Raw genomic sequence first — 22,284 nt, forward strand, 5'->3', positions numbered from 1 at the left:
GCTGACCTGGGGTCTACAAGCGTTCGCAATAATTAAACAGGGTCGTACTAATGCTCGAAGTGAAACAAAACTAACTGCTCATTATTCTACGAACGAGACAGTAAACAGGGAAAAAATTAAGACAAAATATAATTAAATTTCAATGTCTTGTGGTGTCCTCAACCGAAATTTAAATTTCGCGCCGACTAAAAATAGCAACACATCGAAAGTGCATTTGAAAAATTAAAAATCAGAACATCGATCGATAACGTGGGCAATCATCATACGTTTCCACTCGTAGAGGAATGTCACCCTCGACTTCGTAGGGGTAGGTGGATTGGAGTACTGCGCAGGTAGTTTTAAGGGTGTCTTGATAGACTGTAACTAGTGTAATGTCAGTTTATTAATGATTCTCTAATCTGAAATATGTAATGTAATGTGTGTAATTTTTGTCTTTATTGTTTGTAAATTCATAGTTCATGTTAAGAATTTTAACTGTTTTTAACTGCTCATGGAAAATATTCCTGTGAAGCACGTGGCGGAAATTCACTTGTCAACTTATTTTAAATCACTATATATTCAAAAGTTCTGGATGTTTTTACTTAAGTGATTATATTATTCACACTTCATAAACTTCTCAATCGAGATTTATATTTATGGGATTTATTTAAACTGACGTTGAAAACATTGTGTAACTGAGTTTTAACTATTTCATCGTACAAATTTTTGTTTGAAGGGTATTGATAGAGTATGATAATTAATATTGCTTGCTTCATTTCTAGAAATTGTAATACTCATTTAATTATCGTTATAAATTTGAGAAAGATAAGAATTAAATTTTAATTGAAATAAACGCACAAGACGGTGTGGCAAAAACGGAACACACAGTTTCTAGTTAAAGTTTGCGTTTTTTTTTTGTCATTTGCCCAAATTGATTTATATCTGGTGCAGCTTGGTTAAATAGCTGGTTATTTTGCAATGACTGGGTACAGCGTACAATATGTGGCAAGTTTCTTGGGCTTAGTGTGTGTATTATACCTGTCAATAGACTAAAATAATCAAGAAAAGGTGACACAGACTACAACAAACAACATGGGGGCCAAATTTTGAATTTTTCGCGAGTTTTAAAATTCTGTTCACATGTCTAATTTTGGCGGAATGTTTGAGTAATCACAATCTACATGGAAAAATATTACTAATCAGACCAAAAAGCAGGCAATCGAATTAACAACATACGCCCCAATAGAAGATGCAAATAAAAAAGACGAGGATTTGGAGACCAAAATTCAAGCAAAAGTGGTACTTGAACAAGATTATACATACAAATTTGGCAGTAAAAAAAAAATTTAATGACAGCGGCCACTGTTTTTTTAATTTAATTATCTCCGGTTTCAGCCACGTCAGCTACAAACTACCAAAACAAAAAAATGATCCAATTGCAATTCCATTAAAAAATATACAAACACGGTGTGCATACATATGTAAAATAAGCTTTCTAATTTTCTGCATGAGTTAGTAACACAATTGAAGCACTTAAAAAGACAAAATAATTTTCAACAAAATATGAATATTTATTATAAAGATCTGTGCTGATTCATTTACAGAAAATCAGTACGTAACTCTTTAAAATAGGCAATTTACTACTATCTACTTAATATTGCTCAGGTACTACGCATGCATACAATTGTACATTTCCTACAAGAGGGCTGGATTACGGAGATATTTTTTAAAGATTTAAACATATAGATAGCTTCGTAGTAAAGCTTACTACATTTGACATTAATTAAATCCGAGTATAAAGATTAGATTAGATTTTAACGCTAAGCAGGACAGGTGAACAAAAAATACTAGTGGGATAAATAATAATCAAAATATTGTCTTATACTTCTTTCACCAATTCTAGATCTTGTTAAATGCATAAAATGATAAAAGGATTTTTCTATGGATATTAAAAAAAAGAATTAAGTAATTTTAAAAAACAGCACGCGAAATAGAGATTTTTGAAGCAAAAAATTAGAAAGTGATAAATGAATGGAACAACACAAAATTTCAGTCAATTTACAATAATGTTTTCGTCGTACCTACTAGTAATGTAACTAAGTATATACATTCCTACTTCTGACTATTAAATTTTATGACAATGCCTAACGTAGTGAACAGTATTGATCCGGCAAAAACAGAATTGCCAAAAAAAAACATACGTAAGACACAACTGAAACCACGACGGGCAAAAGGAAATCAAATTTATTTCTAAAATGTACCTATCGTGGCCAATAATTTTGCTTCCAAATGTTTTTCTTTAGGTACTTGTTTAAACGTTGTGTTGTACATTTCTGGTTGCAGCTTATTATTCCTGGGAGTATAAGAACAAATCCAACACCATTAAAAGTAAAATTTTTATTACGAATCTCAACAATTATCGACATATTTAACAAGTTTAGTAACAAACATTAACTTTTCTTCGTTATTTTCAGTAGGAATTTCTGAAAAAAAAATACAATTATTTACATACAAATTTCAGAGATTGTATTTTTGGAGGTTAATAACAGTATTCAGTAGTATTCTGCCAAAATTTCAAAGAAATTTATTACAAAATTTTCGAGGTACAGTTTCGGCCAGAAAATCTTGGGCAGACTGTCAATTAAAAAAAAAATTAATTTTGACGTACGTCATCATCCACATTCCAGTCTACGTCAACATGACAAATATGGTAAATTTGAGGTTATAAGTACGTAAAGCCTGTTTAAGAGCTTATGTCACTGGAATGATAGAACTACCCAAGATTTTGTGGCCGAAACTGTAATATAAAATTTTCTTTAGGATAATCCACATAATCACGTAAATTTGAAATTGGGATTGTTGCGCCTGTTCACATATCGGATATGATCGAAACAAATCTGCTCTAGTAGACCGTATTTTTTTTTAATAATGATCTTGGCATGTGGCTATTTTTGACACTTTATTTAACAGTTATTGGACTGTAACTGTCAAACTGAAGAAGGAACGGTGTTACCAACATCATTATTTTGAAGATAAACTCAATGGCCTATTAAAGGGCTTTTTTTTCGATCGAATGGTGTTTTTTTACTGCTCCCTCGGTACAAAAATGTCTAAATAAACTTTTAATTTTGTAGTAAAGGACATGGACATTATGCTGGGCTCATGGATTACACAACAAAAATAACAGTATTAATGATATAGCCTTAAGACTGTTTTTTTTTTTAGATAAAACAATGACTATAAAGCAGATTTATTATATAACATTACTATGGCGAAAAACTCCAGTAGTTTCAGAGATTACTTTATAAATTCCCAACTAACAAACGACAGACAGGTGAAAACAGGAAACTGTACTTTTGTAACAATCTCATCCTTAACAAAATTAACACACTTACCATAAGCTTCAAAAATACATGAGGGGATAATTGGATAATCCGAAAAATGGAATACTGTCTGCACATCTGCAAGCTTTATAGTAGAGAAAAGAGTAACGGAAAAAGCCAACGGAGACTTACTATAAACAAAAAGTATATATATAACATCTCTTTTAAAACAATAAAGCTTACTCGTTAATAAAGTGGTGTGCATCCGCTGAAGAAATATTAACACAGAAGTGACACAAGCGAGGTTGCCTTATATCAGAAGTTTGAACTACATTTGGAAATTTCACCAAAAACTTATCACACAGACTGTCACAATAGAAATGAAAAGACTCCTCCAGTTGAGACAAATTTTCTTGATAGAGGAACATAAACTCAGCAACTTTTTGCATAGAATCCAAATATGTTAACTTTAACTTATGGCTTGTTAAATCGGTAATTACGGTTTTAGCGTTTATAGTTATCCTAGTAGTTTTTTTATGTGAAGCATTACTAGAATTCACATTTGAAGTATTTGAAAATTCTCTACAAAAAATATTGTGTTAATCCAGCAAACATGCAAATGCCGATATAATTACCTCCATTTCTTGAAAATAACTTCCTTCATAATAGTAGAAAAATTTGTAATAATTACAACATAATCTTTTTTCAATTTTTCCAATCCTGCATCTATCAGCAGCTCTAAACTTTGCACATAACTCAGAGTGGGAACAGCTGTTCTTCCATTCAAAATTCCACTCACAATATCAGCCACGACGGATTTGTCTTCAGTCTGTACTTGTAACTTTGTTTGTGTTTCCGCTATTTCTTCAAAGAAGAAATGAAAACAATCACGTAACTCCGACAAGGTGTTACATTCTGAAACATGATACTTTACACAAACTATACAACTAAGATAAAACACACTAACGGCTCAACACATTCCATAATTTGTCCAAAACATCCAACGGTCTCAAATTTTTTAAATCCAAAGTTCCGTAGGTGAGTTTTTTGAAAATACTCGCAGTGTTTACAAATTCCCTTATAATTGAAAAAATCTCCTCACAGGAAATGTTATTTTCTAAATTAACGACTGTACATCTGCCGAGTTCATTTACACGTTCTAACAATTTGATGTATGATTGGAGGAGACACAGTTCTTCCCAAAATTTAAGTAAAGGAGAATCCTTATGACCCACGATGACTTGGAAATTCTTTAACAATCATTAAAAGTATTATTATTATTTTAGACAACCAAGCTATGTGCGTGCATACCATTTTTACATTTGTGTTGCTATGAGAAATGTTATTAGCTTCTTCTGTTGATACTTCGATTGATATATTTCCGTTATATTCTGTATTTTGCAAAGCATGACAATTTGCCATGTTGTAGCCATACAGATCATGAATCTTGTTGGTTGAAATTTTGATCTGCAACAATATTCATTTCTTAGATGTACTTTTTATATTAAACCAGACCTGCGCATTTCTTCCAACGTTTTTAATATGATCATTTTTCATATATTCGAGTGTCATAATTTCGTCGTTTGTGTAACAACATGGCAAAACATAGACCAATAGGCGACTTATTTTACAAGGAATGACTGCTACACCTAAACCCACTGTACGTTGCAGATCATTCCCATCACAAATGCAGTATATCGATTCACCTGATTTTTTCGTTTTCAACAGATCATTTATGAATTTTCTAAAAACAAAAATTATAATGCAGAAAAGTATGCAACCAATAATACCCATGTCCTAATTTACCCATTTTTAAAATTACAAAATTACATGCCATTTATTTACCTAGCGTGTTTTATAGTAAGAGGAAATTGTTTAGCTTCTTCTGCAGTCCAATTAGATGGTCTACTTGAAAATTCATCGTTGGTAAGTGTCTCATCAGTTCCCAGATCAGTTTGTAACGGTGTTCCGGTTAATTCGAATTTGCTCGTATCTTGACTAACCTCGACAGTATTATTTATTTTGGACTCTTGTTGAGGTGCAGTATTCTGTGATAAAATCATGTCAACACAAAATAGCGATATTACCAAGAATTACATCGTGAGTAAATATAAGTTATAAGAAAGTCTTCACTTTAAGGTAACACTTAAAATTTCTGGGCAAACATGTCCAACAGAGCAAGAGAGAAATAAGAAAACTTGCATTTTCCTATTCTACGAACTGTGAGAATACAAGAAAACACTGAATTATATTTTTGACAAAATGATTATATTTTTATAACTAACAAAATTATGCAAATAAATCAGACGCTTTCAATAACCTGTTAACAAAACCTTGTTTTATTGTTTTTCAAAATTTAAATTGTAAAATTTGGGGAAAAATTTTCGCAACATGCGAAAAATACCATATGATATCGACAAAAACTCCACTTCTCGTCGTGCAATTTATTTTTAAAATTATGCTGTTGGCAATAACGTGTTCAGTGTTCAGCAGAGACTTCACTTTTTTTCTGGTGTTCAGCTTGAGAATTAAGGTAAAATAACTGTCAAATTAAATTGCACAACCTATTAGACGAGTTTTTTTTTTTGATCATATGGTACAAAAGCCTTCTGTAGACTGCTTCCAATATCTGCTTTTTGATAAATTCATTTACTATTAAACAAGATAGGAATGTTTCCATTGTCAACAGTTCTAATAGGTATTATTATATATGCAAAAAAACTTCTTGTAAAAAATAGCTGAATCATATTAAATACATATATATTACATATACTGTTATTGTGTTATAAACTCACATATTATTCAAAAATATAAACAACTTGAAGCACTTGTTGATTGTCAGTAAACTCTAGAAAAATTTGAATACAATAAAGTGTACGTTTCACTTGTGAATACTTTGGTGATGGAAAGACTTTTTGTGCTGTGGTCAAACTTTTCTTTGATGTTTGCGTTTTGGGAGCTTGCTGAGAATAGAAACCATCAAATAAACGTCTGACCACAAAAAATCTTTCCACCACTAGTAAATTCAAACTTATACAAATACCGAAATGGTCACGCGCTATAAAACCTAGAATCAAAAATCTTCAGACATCCTGTATATGCAATAAACTGTACCTGTACAAAAACCAGCTTTATCGTACGATCTTCTTGTAATAACTGTCCCAAATATGTCGGCAACTTAGTAGTAATCACTTTTACACCTTCAATCATTTTTACTGGCGTTTTTTGACCTGGTACTTAACAACGAAATTATTCTTCGGTTACTAACTTTTAAAAAATACAAACAACTGTCAGCGTGAGATGTCTGTCAACTGTGAATTTCAAATTTTATCATATCGACACCAGATGGCACTACTATTGTCGACGATGTTGAACGGAAATGATGTTATCGATTTTACATGTTGTATTTAATTATTATTACAGAAATATAATTAAAAATTAAATTAACTTATAATTTAACATAAATATAACGCACTTCCAATCCTTCTACGTCAATCAATAAAAGTTGACATACTATTGCCTCCTACTCTAAAAAAAATCCACAGATGTCACGACGAGTGCCACATGTGAGATGTGTCAAGTATGTGTTGACAACCACATAACCTAACATCTAGTCAATCTTAACAAAATATGTATCTGTGATAGTGTTATCAATGGTATCATACAAAATTTGTGTAACTCTGCATTTGGACAATTTTTAATAGAACATTCCACATCTACAATGATATTTACAGTAACATGTCTTACAACATGTGTCAAATTACTTTTAATTCCGGCCTAGTAAGTTTCCGCTGTTTATCAATATATAATTCCGAGTCGTCTTTTAGCCGGTCTACGGACTTCGAAGTACACAGAAATTGGATGGCAATAACACACAGTTTACCTTTAAAAAGATGGTACTTTGAGGACAGATCCGAATGGACATTAGATTATCCCCCTTTATTCGCATATTTTGAATATGTTTTGTCTTTCGTAGCGTCGTTATTTGACAAAAATATGCTGGTTGTGGAAAATTTAAATTATGAATCACAGCAAACTTTACTATTTCAGAGATTGTCTGTGATCATTACTGATTTAGTGTATGCCTATGGCAGTTATTTGTAAGTGTCTAACTTTTGATTATGTTTTAGTTGTTATTATTACTATTGTAGATGTTGCAAGTCTATTCAAAAAAGCTGGAGAACAGATGTTGTTCTTCCGATTTTATTAATTACAAACTGTGGCTTGATTATGGTGGATCACATCCATTTCCAGTATAATGGAATTTTGTATGGAGTGCTTTTAATTTCATTATCTTATGCTATGCAGGTTACTATGTTTATTGAAATGAAGATGTGTACAGTACATGGTTGAAATTTTAGGCAAAATATGTACTTGCAGCATTTTGGTTTTCCGTCCTCTTAAATATGAAACATATTTATATGTATTTAGCCCCAGCATATTTTGTTTTTTTATTGAGAAAATATTGCCTGAATGGAGTTTCAATTAAAAACAACATTAACACGGCACGCTCTATCAAAAACTTTGCTACTCTAGGTGCTATTGTAATTGGTGTATTTTCATTCACATTTTTGCCATTTTATGACCATTTAGGACAGGTTAGCGTACTCTATAGAAATATTTTAAAATAATTAATTTTTGACTAGGTATTGTCAAGAATGTTTCCATTTAAAAGAGGCCTGTGCCATGCATATTGGGCACCCAATTTTTGGGCGATTTATAACACTATTGACAAAATATTGCATTTATTTTGTAAGTATTTGAAAATTTGATATATCTGTTTTAAGTTTCAATATTATAGTGCTAAAACTTGGAATTGTAACGAAAAAAAGTTCATCTGCTTCTATGACTGGAGGATTGGTTCAAGAATTTTCACATGAAGTTCTTCCAAGTGTAACACCAATAGTAACATTAGTACTGACTGCATCTATGATGTTACCGGCTTTGATAAAGCTGTGGTCGCTAAACAGGCACCCTTCAGATTTTTTGAGGTCTATAGTGTTGTGTGCACTTTCTTCTTTTTTATTTGGTTGGCATGTGCACGAAAAAGCTATAATAATGGCAATCATTCCTTTGAGGTAAGTGCTACTTTCCTTTAATATTTGAGAATGCAGTCATTTTTATTTTAGTATCCTTTCAATAATGGATGTTAATGACGCTAAAACCTTTCTGCTAATAGGAATTGTGGGTCACTATTCTCTATTTCCCTTACTTTTCCCCAGTTCTTTACTTTTTATTAAAGTTATGTTAATTATTTTATATTCAACATACGCTCTTCACAGTTTATCTAAAGTGTATCCTTTTGCTGCTCACAATTTCTCACTGCCGTTGTTAAATAAGGTAGAGAGTGTGTATATTTTAGGACTAAGCGCAATATTTTTCTATGAAAATGTGTTGCACCATGTGTTAGGCATTCACAACAAGTTACCATACTTACCTCTTCTGTTAACTTCTTTATATTGTTCTGTGGGAATTTTATATTCATGGATTCAGTTTTACGTTAATTTCATGAGACGAAGAAACGATGTAATAACAAAATCAAATAAAAAAGTTAAGTAGTTGTATGATTTTTATTTGCGTATGTTATATATTCGCATTACACTGCATTTATCCAAATTGCAAGTGTTTCGATGAAAATCAAATCACTGTTCAGGCAGCTCAGGCAACCCAAAATAGATAAAACCGAATATATCTAAAATCTTGACCTGAACAGATTTTAATTTGATTACGAGCTACATTTTTTGAATCAACACGTCGAGATCTATCTATTAGAAGTTTTTGCGAATTTCTGGACAACTTTTCCAAAGCTCATTTTTGTAATACTCTCCCCTAAGGAAAATTTCGACATATATATATTTTCGTCCATTTTCCAAAATTATCTAAATAAAATTTATTATAGATTACGACTTCCAGAAGATACTTTCGGCCTCACTTTTTCAAAAACTCCTACCATTTTTCTAGAAATGTCCAATGAAATGTGGCAATGTTTAGAATTTTCGAAAAAAATTACATTTCAAACCGAATATATTTCTAAAATCTTGCCGAAGGACCATAAAATGCTACATTTTCTTAATCAGCACGTTCAGTTCTACGTTTTAGATTTTTTTTTGCAAATTTTTAAACAACTTTAATAAAATCTCAATTTTTGAATACCCTCCTCTTGGGAAAATTTCGACTTATTTTCGATTGTTTTCGAAAATGACCTAAATAGAATTTATAGATTACGACCTCCAGAAGACACTTTCCCCCTAATTTTTTGAATAAGTCGTACCATGTTTCTAGAATTGCCCAATGAAATGTAGCAATTTTTAGAATTTTTGAAAAAAAATCCTTTTAAAATATAAGGGAGTATTATTTTTATAATCTGTCTCTGGGAAGATAAATATGCTATATTTTTCGACTCAGCGAGTCGAAATTTAGATCCCTGAATTTTTTGAGAATCTTTAAAGAACTTTTTCAAAAATAAAATTTTTCACTATGCAAATTTCGACTAATATTTAGCTAAATACATTTTCTTGTGGAATTCGGACCCCATTTTTTCGATAACTCCAACCATTTCTCCAGAACCGCCCTCTGAAATATCGAAATTTTTAGACCGTGACCATAAACGCTCTATATTTTTGGAACAGCAAGTCGAGAGATAAGGATTTTACAGTTAAACTCCGCCTCTTGACTCACGACAAATAAAAAAAATATGTGTAGACTTCTTTTTACAACAAGAAACTTAAAACATGTTTAAAGTGGTAAATTTGAATAAGAAAATATCGATTTTGCAATTAGACACCTCCCCATAACTACAAAATCCATATTTCCTTGCAAAAATGTATCATTTTAACCATGTTTTAAGTTTCTTGTTGTGAAAAGATGGCTATGTATGATGTGATTTGCCAAAATCACTTTAATCTAAAGAGGTACTAGCCCCGCCACCCACCCTCTCTTTCCGTAAAAGGTATTTCATTTGCCAAAATCAGCCATATCTTAGCAAGTACCTTCTAAAATAAGAGTAATTTTGGCAGATGAGATATACCCTCTAAGAAAAGAGGGTGGGCGGGCGGAGCTAATCCCTGCTGCGATAAGAGCCTTTTTGGCAAATGAAATCCCTCTCTTTTCTTGGAGAGTATCTCATTTGCCAAAATCACTCTTATCTTAGCAGGTATTAGCCCCACCCCCCCACCGTCTCTTTTCTTGGAAGGTATGTGATTTGCCAAAATCAGTTTTATCTAAAGAGGTACTGCGAAAAAACTGTCGTTACACTAATTATTCTCGTTGAGGGGGACTAATGCGATAAGTTTTTGTTTAAACCATTGCCTTTTGCTGATATTATAAACCAAATTAGACCAAAGGTTGATGCTTTTCGCTGTTCCCCAAAAGCAATAAAACATTAATCTTTTTTTATAATGTGTTGTTTTCTTTTCTGAGCGCGAAATTTAAATTTTAAAATCAGGTCACCACACTACAGAAGCTTAAATTTTTAGAAAAAATGTTGATTTTTGACAAAATTAATAAACGAAATCAATAATAATTATGGAGGCAAAAATAAACAAAGTTAAAACTACCTGAAAAACTTTTACTAGGTATTTTTACTTCTTGGGCGTAACCTAGGGAAGTATTGTAACAGAGTCCACTTGATGAATTATTAATTTCGTTTTCTCGACGTTCCATAGCTTCTAGAATACGAAATAATAAGGTTCCCGTTTCTGTCTTCTCGATCTTATGTCGCTGTTGGTAATTTTATAACCATTACGTACCTAATCTCGGAAACTATTGGACAAATTGTTCATCCCCACTTAAACAGTGACGACTTGATTTTTTCATTTTGTTAAGAAAATCCTCTTTAAAGTGTTCAAAATAAATGTTCATAGATGTGTGGTTTATGAATACAGCCTTATTTGTACCCTTGCACATGTTGAATTAAAATAAAAGCAAAATCGTAGATCATAATTTTTGATTTTTTCTTAAAAATTACAGCCACAATTGCGCTGAAATTTTGCAGATGCTTTAAGATTATCGCGAACAAAATAAATAGCTAATCATAATTTATCTGTTCATCCCTTCCGAAAACTTGATGACGTGATGAAATGAGGAGAATATAAATAATATAGCATTGTGCCTTAACCACAGCCACAACATTCGCATTCTTGAGGCTTAGACTTCCATATCACAAAGGACGAGCCAACTAGATACCCTGATTCACTAGAGATTAACCCTTATCCAACCTTTTTAGGCGCTACTGAAGGATAAATAGGTAAAATTAATTTATTTTTGTAAATCCTAGCAACTGTAACAATAAAACTTTTGTGAAGTCTAAATGTTGCTATAGAAACGGGAGATGATCTTTTTATTTTTTATTTATTTTTTTTTTATTTTATTTGATTACGTTCCCCAACAGGCCGGGGGCCCAATTACAGGGGAACGGAGGACATACACAACACCCAGAGCCGGGCGGGAATCGAACCCACGACCCAGGGTGTAGCGGGCAAGCACGAAGCTACCTAACCCACCTCGGGTTATCAGAGGCGTATAACGAATTTGGACATAAATTTTAATAATTTTTATCTCTAAATGGAAAACACTTTTACCTGAACTTTTTTTAACTTTTAGCACCCATACTTCGAGACCAATTGCCGATTTTATTTTGTACGTACCTTTCAATAACACGCTGTATATAAAATTCCTGGAGTTTTTCAATTTTAGGCAGTTTTGGTGGTCATTTTCCCAGTATCTACTTAACACTTTAAATATTTTAATCAATCATAAACTTAAATTTATATTTTTAGATCATTATGAAGCAAATTTTTAAATTAATTTAAAAATTAAATTATTAAAGATTGTTTATAAATCTGGAATACATATGAATTTTCATATTTTTTTAAATGTTTTTATTGTTCGATAAAATTTGGTGAATTTTGATAATTAATTAACACATCTCGTGATTAATCGTGCGCTATCAAGAAAACCGTCAGCTTGTAGAACTAATAAATTAATGGTACCATTTAACAAAATTTTTTATTAACATAACACACAATTTTGTATCTTGTAGCAGCTTAACTATGTTCATTTCAATTCTGTTTCACGTAGAATTTCAAAAGTTACACCATTTGCATTTAGGTGTTTAACTAAAGAGGTATTGGCAAAGGCATATCCCGGTGGATAAACACCTCCACTTCTAGGCATTTTGGTAGTTTCCGTGATTATTGTTATAGCCGACAGTGCTAAACATATACATGTAGTTCCATATGCTGGATTGTTCCCCTTTACCCTGGTGGTAATCGCTCTATTGGGTGGGCTTGTGTATTGATGATTGGCATCTGGTAGATTCTCTTTCCATCCTTCTCCATAAAAAGTCATGCTGAAGTGTCCTTTGTCTGATCTTTCAATGCTTGGAGGTTCATGTGTGATAAATCCGTTAGTAAACTTTTCAGGATACTAAAAATTTACAAATATGCTAGATTTATTCGAAATATGTATGTTTTATGTGAAAAAAAAAAGAAAAAATGTACTTACCTTCAACAGCAATTTACGTCCAAAGGAAAATTTGCTCATTACCAGGACCATAAGACCACCAAAAATCATTACTAGCAAAGTTAAAAAAGATTTTACAGCGAAATAAGAATCCATTTGAATCGGCCGTCTTGAATTTCTCTCATAGAAGTAACGTTGAGTTCTATATACAGCAGAACGGTCTGTGGTGCGAAAAGGTACTACCCATCCTTTTACAATGTCAGTTTTTCGTGGAAGTAACCTACAAAAGGTGTGTATGGTAAATTACTTTCTATACATATTTTAAATAGTTTGTATTTTAATGATGCACAAAGCCTGTCACAAATTCGATAAAAATCAGGAAAGATATCTGACAAAAACTCTCTAACCGCTAGATTTAATTAGGAACAGACATCAAAATTATAGTGGCACTGGCATTTCTTTTTAACGGAAACTCCAGATTCTTATGACATGGCATATTTTGAAAGGGTTATAGTATTTTGTTGAATTATAAAAATGAGTAATACGACATTTTTTTTTACGTCAAAAGCGAATGATTAAAATGCATGGTTTCTCTAAAGTATTTAAATTAGCTTTGCTGTGTCTGAAAAATATAAATACATTTCCATACATACTTCATTTTCAGTTTCGGTTGAAAACTTGGTAATTTATTAGGAAATAATTTCTGACGAATTTTCTTCAGTTCGTTAGCTAATCCAATGACGTACACTATCGATTCCCAGGTGCCATAATTAACTGCTGAGCCTGAACCAGGGTTTCTGTCTTCCCAAAACTCTAAATATGCTTCAACTGAATTTAAAGTCCCTGAAAAGTTTTGCTGCGTGAAGACAATGCCCATATCACCGGGTATACTATCAAATCCACAAGCACTAATAATGTAAACACCCTTTTCTTCAGCTCTTTTATGGTACTTTAGTTGCATTTCCTCCATAAACTGGACTTCTCCACTTACATCTACATGATGCGTGCCTTCTTCTACACATGCTTTAATCACAGGTTCTCCAAAAAATCGAAAGGGTCCACAGCAATTAATTATAACACGTGCTTGTCGGGCCATTTTCTGCAGACTATTTTCATTTTGTATGTCAGCGATAAGTATGGGTACATTCTGCAGTACATAATCTGAACACAAATTACACAGATTTTTCATCTTTTTAATAACCTTATTAGTACAGTAACTTACCAGTTTTTTTCTCACAATAATTTAGGATCTCTCTCAATTTCTTTTCTGAGCGTCCAGCAATTCCCCAAGTTAGGTGCCTATGTTCTTTTTTACAAAATTTTGCAAGGTATGGAATTACATGCTTGCCAGTAACACCTGTAGCCCCAAAAACGACTATATCTATCTTGTCAGGCATCTTACGTCTACAAATGAATTTAAATATCTGTTACTACAAAGATAATCTTCCACATTAGATAAAAAAACTGTTGAAAAAATAGTTTTTTTTTTCAAAACATCACACGTATTTTTAAATGGTGTATTTTTATAAGTTGCAAACAATAATAATTTATAATGATATTTACTCTAATTATTATTTATGTGTGTACTTCAATTAACATGCGTTATAATTAAACTCCATTTGATTAAACAGATATTGTTCATAACAGATTTATTTTAATTCTTGTTCTTATATTTCCCGCACTACATTTATTCTAGTTTTTATAAAATATGTGTTGTATATAATCATAATATTATCAGTTGTTATCACCATTTCCCTTTTTTTTATATGTGACAGTGCACAAATTTTTTTGCGGACCACTTGAATGTTTTTACTAATTATTTTTATCATGTGATACTTTGCCCTAAAATAATATAGAAAAAACCAACACACCTTTATTACAAAGTTTACCAAACTGTAAAAATGATGATCTATTTAATTTTTTATCACATATTCAAAAACAAAAAAACTAACCATATTTTTTTTCAAATGGCATATTCACCCATGAAAATTTTACACATATTTAAATCAGCAAAATTTTTCATAAAATTTGAATTTTTGGATCAATTTCAACTGCATTGAAAATTCTGCATCTAAACACAGTTAATTTAATAAAAAAAAATAAAATTTTTCTTACCAAATATTAACAGTTTTGAAACACCCGAATTCTGATATGTATACAAGACGAGTAACGACTACAGAATGAATGAAGTATGAATACGCACAATCAGTTCTGATTAAAATGGGTATTATTACGTGTTCGAGGTTATGTACTTCGTAACCGTGCCGTGTCATGCTAGACTTATATAAACCAGAAATGTAAACATTAAAATCATCACTAATTTCAGCGGAATGAGCAAAATTTTTGTTGAGTATTTTAGGTATTCTGTGAAGCTTATTAATCTTATTATGTTTAAACCTGCAGAAGGAGTAAACGAAGAATTTTATTTATTTATAAAAATAACATATATGAATTATGTTTTAAATCACTTTTATCTTATTTAATAATAAGTGATGAAAACAATATGTTGTTATTTAACATCATTACATGTTTATTTATCGGTTTTTAGTTGATATTTAAAATAACTGTGGTTTACCAAATTATGGTTGCCATTAAAATTAAATTCTAAATTTGCCTTGCCAACTTTGACAGTCTGACTTCGTTCTTAAAATATAATCCATTTATGTAAGTAACAGTAAAATTTTCCTTGCTTTTTCTTTTTAAATCCCAATACTGATTTTTTTCATCATAGCTGTATATTTAAGTGTTGAAATTTGAAATTTTTAAAAAATAAAAAAGTATTACGGTAGAAATACAAATACGCCAGTTAGAAAACTAGAGAAAAAAAATCTGTGAAAATGGTCTAAAAAAAAACCCGTTTTGACATTACAATTGTAATGAAGGTAATAATTCCAGTTTGTTCCTATAGAATATTTGGCCTTGTGCTGGAGAACCATTCTCTGTTTTTATAAACAAGGCAAACCTTTTTATTTTTTATATTGTAAGTTAACGTCATCAAGTTGGCCTTGATTTTTTGTAAAAATGTGTAGTATGCCTACAATAAACGTAAAATTTAATCCACTATACATTACAACAACGTAAAATAGAAAAGTTGATACACTTGCATAACGTGTTTCTAAAGATATTTGGAAATACAGATAATAGCTATTTTTCCAATTTCTACTAATAAAATGGTCATTTTGTATGATAAATCTCGCTATTAAAACAATAGTTTAATCGAAAGGATGAATAAAATGTTTATAGCAACACTTTATTCACACTGTCATTGACAACACGAATAAAGTAAAAAAACTAAAAATTCGCACGACCACTGAAATTTTCGTTGCTATGGATGTGTGGATATTCAACTAAAATTTGCAACGGATGATAGTCCACCTCCTGTAAAACAAACCTAATGAGTATCGTTTGAATTTGACCGTGACGAAAGTACAGGCAGCTTAGGCAATTTACCTTCTTCAAATGTTCATCATATTAGTAATAGTACAATTAATATTTATGTATTATATGGATTACGTAAACAATAAATTTTTTGAAAAATTTTGCGAAATTGGAAAAAATCTTGTATGATACACGTGAATAAACGAATTTTATCCACTCAAAAACATTATCGCACTCAGCTTCGCCTCGTGTGCTAAACTGTTTTTTCGTTGGATAAAATCATTTTTATTCACTTGTTATGGTATAAGTGAATAAATAGTATATTGTTTTATAAGGAGCAAAAATGAGATTTTTCGTGGCGAATCTGTACGTTTGACGGCCGAGCGCGCGAGTCCGGCAATTACAGATGAGCCACGAAAAGTCATTTTTCTCCGTATAAAACATGCTATTATCCAACGAAAAAACAGTTTAGCACACGAGGCGAAGCTGAGTGTGATAATGTTTTTGAGTGGATGAAATTCGTTTATTCACGTGTATCATACAAGATTTTTTCCAATTTCGCAAAATTTTTCAAAAAATTTGTTGTTTAGGTAATCCATATCTATCTATTGTCTTTGCCATTTCTATTGAAACACCACCTGTTGATTTTGCTTAAAATTTAGCAATTAGTAACAGCTTTCGGTTGATTGACAACGGCTTTTAATTCCAAAATTGTCTGAATATGAACGTTGGCAAATTTACGATTAACAGGTGGTGTTTCAATAGAAATGGCAAAGACTATATCTATCTATATAAATAAAAATGGATCGCTAAATGTGTTGCTAAGCGCATAACTGAAGAACGACTCAACCGATTCGGCTAATTTTTGTTTTCAAATATTCGTTGAAGTACGAGGATGGTTCTTACGGAGAGAAAAATTTTAAAAATTGCCTGAAAAAGCCTAAAAACAACACTTTTCTATTATGTATAAAATTCTCGCGTCACAGTGTTTGAAACCGAACACCTCCGAAATGGGTTGACCGATTTGTATGAAATTTTTATGTATATTCGGTAGGTCTAAGAATAGGTTGTAAACTATTTTTTATACTCCTAAGTGATAAGGGTGGCCCACCCTAAAAAATTTTTGTCTATTTTTTAGACAAAATTTTTTATTTTTATTTTTTTTAAGATTTGGCATAAAAAAATACATAACACCCTAAATTTTCACCTTTCTACCACCAACCTCCATCTTTTAATCTTCTATATAATAAAAATCAATTGGTGTTCCTATTAGTCTCGCTAAAACTCAAAAACGGCTTGACCGATTTGAAGAATTTTTTATATTACAGGGATGGTTTATAAATAAAAAAAAATAGGGAAAACTTAAAAGAACAGCTATACCTATATTCACTTTGTTGGTTTCGACAAAACCTCAAACTTTACCGTTATTCGAGGATTTAATTTGAAGTTTTCAGTATTTTAAAATTCTCAAGACAAAATTTACATCATTTACGTCATTTTATGAAGTTCATTACAATGCTGAGAAAACGACAAGCTGACAAAGGTCCACGAAGTCAATCAAATGTGCGACGAACTACCTCAGGTGCAAACCGCAATGATTTATTTCATGGGTAATTCGGATATGGAAGTTGATCAGCATTGTGCTCATAATCAACATAATCAAAACATTCAAGCGAGACATTCATTATTACTCATATACCTGAGCATCTACTTTATCTACTGAGTACCTCACAGAACTTCAGAGTACCTGCTTGGAAACACTGTATCTCCCCGGACACAAATTGAACATCTACGTGTTTTGTGAGCATTTAATCTAAAAATGAGCATCGGCGTGGCAAATAACTGAGCTGTCTGTAAAGCAGCTTAGAAAACGAGTAGGATCGTTGTAAGAGTGAATTTTAACTAAACATGGAGAGTTTCATGAACGTGGAACGTCTTCAAAAGGTGCATTCAGTTTGAAAAACACATTAGGAGCGGGAATATCGAAAACTTTTCAGGTAATTAACTTTTATTTATGCATAAATTGTACAGTGCGTTTTTTCTAATACTGGCCAGAGATTCCCATCTAAAGGTGTCTACCCCATACTAACTTATATTTTGGTGACTCGATTTTTGCCTTGATGATTGAACACTGTCACTGTTTTCCTTTTTTGTTGTATCGAGATGATACTTGAGCATCAACTGTTACCTACTGAAGTATTAGCATCATCTAGAAAAACTAGAAATATTTTGATATGATATTCGAGTAGATACTTCGTATTTCGAGTATGAGCATCTACTGAGTTTTATTTATATCAACCATTGTCAAAAAATTGATCGAACGTTGCTTCGACAGAACTTCCTTCGCACCGAAAGTATTATAACGAAACATTCATCATTTTCGAGTTGAGTCTTTTCTTCACACAATTTTGTGATGACCTAATCAACATTTACGATCAACACGTATATCACCTTGGATTGGTGCAGTGTAATATGTACTAAAAATAACTGTATTGTATTCCCAAAATTATCTGCGAAAATCGAGTGAGCCATTCCATCAATTTTTTGGGGGGAACACATAAATATTCTTAACAATTTACCATGCTTACAATAACTTTATAACGTCTGAAAGATCTCAAAGTATTCATTTCTGCAACTCTTGAGTTATTCACTAAAATAAATTGACTGATCCAAATATTTTTTTGAGTCACTGTAAAAGCAAATCTAAAAAATATTAATGCAATGATAAATTACGCAAATATACTGATGATATTTTGCATATTTTAGATAGGATTTATTCGGCAAAATCTTGAGATGACGTCATCAAGTTTTTGGGCTTGATAAACAGATATGTTTTGATTAAAAACCTACCATGTCAAACAGTAACATCCAAACGTCTGCAATATTTCAAAATTCAGTCTTGCAATTCTTGATTCAATCAATAAAATAAATTGACTCAGTGATTAATTTTTTTGAGACACCCCCTATAAGCAAAACTAAAAAATATGAATGGAATGATAAATCACAAGTATAGTCTCATCCTATTTTGGACATTTTAGATAGGATTCATTTGGCAAAATTTTGGGCTGACGTCAATTTTTTGGAGGGAATAAGTAAATATATTTTGAATAAAAATGCATCTATTATTTGCTTATCCTATGTTTAAAACATCTGCAAGATTTCAACGCATTCCGTTTTGCAGATTCAAAATTAAATTGTAGGTGAAACGAAGTTCACGGAGTCAGCTAGTAATGTGATAAAAATTATTTTTCGACTGATCAAACCGAACACCTTGAAGAAAAGCATGCTGAAATGTTAGGTAATTTAAATAGCGTATTTGAAGCCCTGAAAAGTGATCTTATAAAAGTAGCAACAGAAAATCTAAAGGAGGTTAAAAAATCTGATATTAAAAATGAAATTCCTGCTCCTTATTCACAAGTTCTAAAAAATAAAACGCATCTGCAGTCACCATCAAACCCAAAGACACTGAACAAACTACCAGTATTATTAATCTGATATCAAAACTAATAGAAATCCTCTGGAGTCGCAGTTTGCTCTTATAAAAGTAAAAGAAAAACGTGCTACAGAAAAGTTATCGACTTGGAAATAATTCTTCTCTTTTAGATTTAGTTTTAACTAACAATAGTTCACTCTCTGTGATATTACTCTATGCGCTGCCATGTGGCAAATATACCACCAAAAAATAGAAGATGAAACGAAAGCTAAAGAAGCAAAACAAGCGGAGCGTAAAAAATTAAGAGAAGAGAAAAAACGAGACAAGAATATTTCTACATTCACTGATGTTCAAGGATCTGAAACTTATCAAAAAAATTATTACGTAATTGTTAAATACGAAGAAAATCATTATCCGGGTCAGGTATTAAACATAACAGAAAAACAAATTCGGGTAAATGCGATGATTAAGAGTGGATTAAACAGTTGGAAATGGTCAAATGATCCTGATGTAGTATGGTACGAAAAAGAAGATGTCGTAACAAAGAACAATGAACCTAAAAAAAATTAATAAATATAAGGAATATACAGCGTAGAAGAAATGAAAGAATTTGAAAATTAAATAATAAACCATAATTATCTGCTAACTTGATTTATTTAAATATTAAATTGTTATATTTGAATTTGATCTATCATCTACTGATACATTTACCTTACAATGAACCTTTTTACTTCGCAACCGTAAGCTGACGAATGGGTACTTTTATGTTGTCTTGACGTTTCATGATGCCTAGATTATAAAAAAGAAGTCTACCATTTCCGTCTGTCCGCCGTCTCTGGCAATTTTTACACATTTCATATTAGAAAATAATTACTAAACGGATATTGCACTAATAAATAGCACTCGGTGAGAAGGACCGTGGCGTCCGAATACGACTAATTTTTATGTGAACAATTTTCCTTTTATGAAATTACAAATAGTATATATCACAAATTTAACACATGTCTCAACTACAACTGCTACACAAGACGTGAGAAATGACCAAAAGACCCTTAAAAATCTACCTACCCCTACAAAATCCAGAGTGAAATTCCTCTACACATGGTTGCCTACGTTAATGTTTATTTTTAATTTTTACTTCCCGAGCGTAGGCGAAGGAAGTATTGTAATCGAGTCCGTCGGCCAACCCTTAGTACGAAGAAATAAGTTGTCAAATTTTGTATTTATATTAGGAATATCATGTAGAATACACTAACCAAAATTTGTCTATTCATCCCCATCAATAATGTGATGACGTCACTTCAAAGTTGTACATAGTAAATGTGTTTTAAATTGTATGAAATAACATAGTTCTACACATTCTGTACTGAGTTTTTACCCAAAACGCCCAGATTTTTGTAAAAAAAAATTTGCAATTTAATTTTAAATCTGCAAAACCGAATGCTTTGAAATCTTGCAGATGTTTTAAGTTATGATAAGCATGATAAATGTTTGATCAAAATACATTCACTTATCCCCTCCAAAAAATGGATGACGTCAGCTCAAAATTTTGCCGAATAAATCCTATCTAAATTGTATAAAATTTGATGTGTCTGTCCTTGTAATTTATAATTCCTTTCATATTTTTTGGATTTGCATATACAGGGCGCCTCAAAAAAATTAATGAATACGTAAATTTATTTTATTGATTTACTCAGGAACTACACAACCGAATGCTCTGAAATCTTGCAGATGTTTTAAGGTCATAAAGAGCATAATAAATGTTTAGTCAAAATATATTTGCTTATCCCCTCCAAAAATATCTAAAATGTACAAAATATGATGAGCCTGTACTTGTCATTTATCACTCCATTCATATTTTTTGGATTTGCATATACAGAGTGACTCAAAAAAATTAATGAATGCGTAAATATATTTTATTGATTTAATCAGGAACTACAAAACGGAATGCTCTGACATCTTGCAGATGCTTTAAGGTTATAAAGAGCATAATAAATGTTTAGTCAAAATATATTTGCTTATCCCCTCCAAAAACTTGATGACGTCAGCTCGAAAATTTGCCGAATAAATCATATCTAAAATGTACAAAATATGATCAGTCTGTACTTGTGATCTATCACTTCATTCATATTTTTTGGATTTGCATATACAGGGTGATTCAAGAAAATAAATGAAAGCGTAAATTTATTTTACTGATTTATTCAGGAACTACAAAACCGAATGCTTCGAAATCTTGAAGATATTTTAAAATTGTCATAAGCATGGTAAATTTTTGATCAAAACGTATTTGGTCGTCCCCCCTAAAAAATTTATGATGTCACCACAAAATTTTGCTGAATAAATCCTATCTAAAATGTACAAAATATGGTGAGTCTCTTCTTGTGATTTATCATTCCATTCAAATTTTTTCGATTTGCATATACAGGGTGACTCAAAAAAATTAATGAATGCGTAAATTTATTTTATTGATTTAATCAGGAACTACAAAACCGAATGCTTTGAAATCTTGCAGATGTTGTAAGGTTATAAAGAGCATAATAAATTTTTAGTCAAAATATATTTGGTTATCTTCTACAAAAAACTGATGACGTCAGCTCAAAAGTTTGCCGAATAAATCGTATCTAAAATGTACAAAATATGATGAGTCTGTACTTGTGATTTATCATTCCATTCATATTTTTGGATTTGCATATGCAGGGTGACTCAAAA

The 22,284-nt window shown here is 31.4% G+C and overlaps 3 protein-coding genes across 3 annotated transcripts; 1 reads left to right on the forward strand and 2 right to left on the reverse strand.

Annotated features, from left to right (window-relative positions):
• Positions 1-2,361: 2,361 nt before the first annotated feature.
• Positions 2,362-6,601, reverse strand: LOC135128943 (uncharacterized). Its single transcript, XM_064056022.1, has 9 exons — positions 6,417-6,601; positions 5,148-5,350; positions 4,818-5,046; positions 4,614-4,769; positions 4,270-4,552; positions 3,938-4,217; positions 3,546-3,884; positions 3,375-3,493; positions 2,362-2,462 (listed from the first exon to the last, which is right to left on the reverse strand). Exons 1-9 carry the CDS (start codon positions 6,510-6,512, stop codon positions 2,389-2,391), a joined length of 1,779 nt encoding a protein of 592 aa, XP_063912092.1. The 5' UTR covers positions 6,513-6,601; the 3' UTR covers positions 2,362-2,388.
• Positions 6,602-6,801: 200 nt separating this feature from the next.
• Positions 6,802-8,862, forward strand: LOC135128944 (probable dolichyl pyrophosphate Glc1Man9GlcNAc2 alpha-1,3-glucosyltransferase). Its single transcript, XM_064056023.1, has 7 exons — positions 6,802-7,082; positions 7,130-7,402; positions 7,454-7,610; positions 7,664-7,900; positions 7,949-8,054; positions 8,104-8,380; positions 8,432-8,862. The coding sequence occupies exons 1-7, from the start codon at positions 7,024-7,026 to the stop codon at positions 8,859-8,861; spliced, it is 1,539 nt and encodes a 512-aa protein (XP_063912093.1). The 5' UTR covers positions 6,802-7,023; the 3' UTR covers position 8,862.
• A 3,427-nt stretch (positions 8,863-12,289) lies between these two features.
• Positions 12,290-15,109, reverse strand: LOC135129226 (saccharopine dehydrogenase-like oxidoreductase). Its single transcript, XM_064056367.1, has 5 exons — positions 14,880-15,109; positions 13,987-14,168; positions 13,418-13,925; positions 12,807-13,044; positions 12,290-12,728 (listed from the first exon to the last, which is right to left on the reverse strand). Exons 2-5 carry the CDS (start codon positions 14,159-14,161, stop codon positions 12,357-12,359), a joined length of 1,293 nt encoding a protein of 430 aa, XP_063912437.1. The 5' UTR covers positions 14,162-14,168; positions 14,880-15,109; the 3' UTR covers positions 12,290-12,356.
• Positions 15,110-22,284: the final 7,175 nt, after the last annotated feature.

The sequence above is a fragment of the Zophobas morio genome, unplaced genomic scaffold, assembly GCF_036711695.1.
Source record: "Zophobas morio isolate AGI-343-1 ecotype UQ-CSIRO unplaced genomic scaffold, CSIRO_AGI_Zmor_V1 ptg000014l, whole genome shotgun sequence".
NCBI classification, from domain to species: Eukaryota; Metazoa; Arthropoda; class Insecta; order Coleoptera; family Tenebrionidae; genus Zophobas; species Zophobas morio.

What these genes read in the sequence shown, in the direction of transcription:
- LOC135128943 (XM_064056022.1), bottom strand. Translation starts at nt 6,512, where the DNA reads ATGATTGAAGGTGTAAAAGTGATTACTACTAAGTTGCCGACATATTTG. An exon ending in GCAACACAAATGTAAAAATG is followed by an intron (nt 4,553 to 4,613) that starts GTATGCACGCAC and finishes TGATTGTTAAAG; the next exon opens with AATTTCCAAGTCATCGTGGG. An exon ending in GTTATTTTCAAGAAATGGAG is followed by an intron (nt 3,885 to 3,937) that starts GTAATTATATCG and finishes TATTTTTTGTAG; the next exon opens with AGAATTTTCAAATACTTCAA.
- LOC135128944 (XM_064056023.1), top strand. Translation starts at nt 7,024, where the DNA reads ATGATATTTACAGTAACATGTCTTACAACATGTGTCAAATTACTTTTA. An exon ending in CATTATCTTATGCTATGCAG is followed by an intron (nt 7,611 to 7,663) that starts GTTACTATGTTT and finishes TTGAAATTTTAG; the next exon opens with GCAAAATATGTACTTGCAGC. An exon ending in ATGGCAATCATTCCTTTGAG is followed by an intron (nt 8,381 to 8,431) that starts GTAAGTGCTACT and finishes TTTTTATTTTAG; the next exon opens with TATCCTTTCAATAATGGATG.
- LOC135129226 (XM_064056367.1), bottom strand. Translation starts at nt 14,161, where the DNA reads ATGCCTGACAAGATAGATATAGTCGTTTTTGGGGCTACAGGTGTTACT. An exon ending in TTATTGTGAGAAAAAAACTG is followed by an intron (nt 13,926 to 13,986) that starts GTAAGTTACTGT and finishes ATTTGTGTTCAG; the next exon opens with ATTATGTACTGCAGAATGTA. An exon ending in CAACCGAAACTGAAAATGAA is followed by an intron (nt 13,045 to 13,417) that starts GTATGTATGGAA and finishes CACCTTTTGTAG; the next exon opens with GTTACTTCCACGAAAAACTG.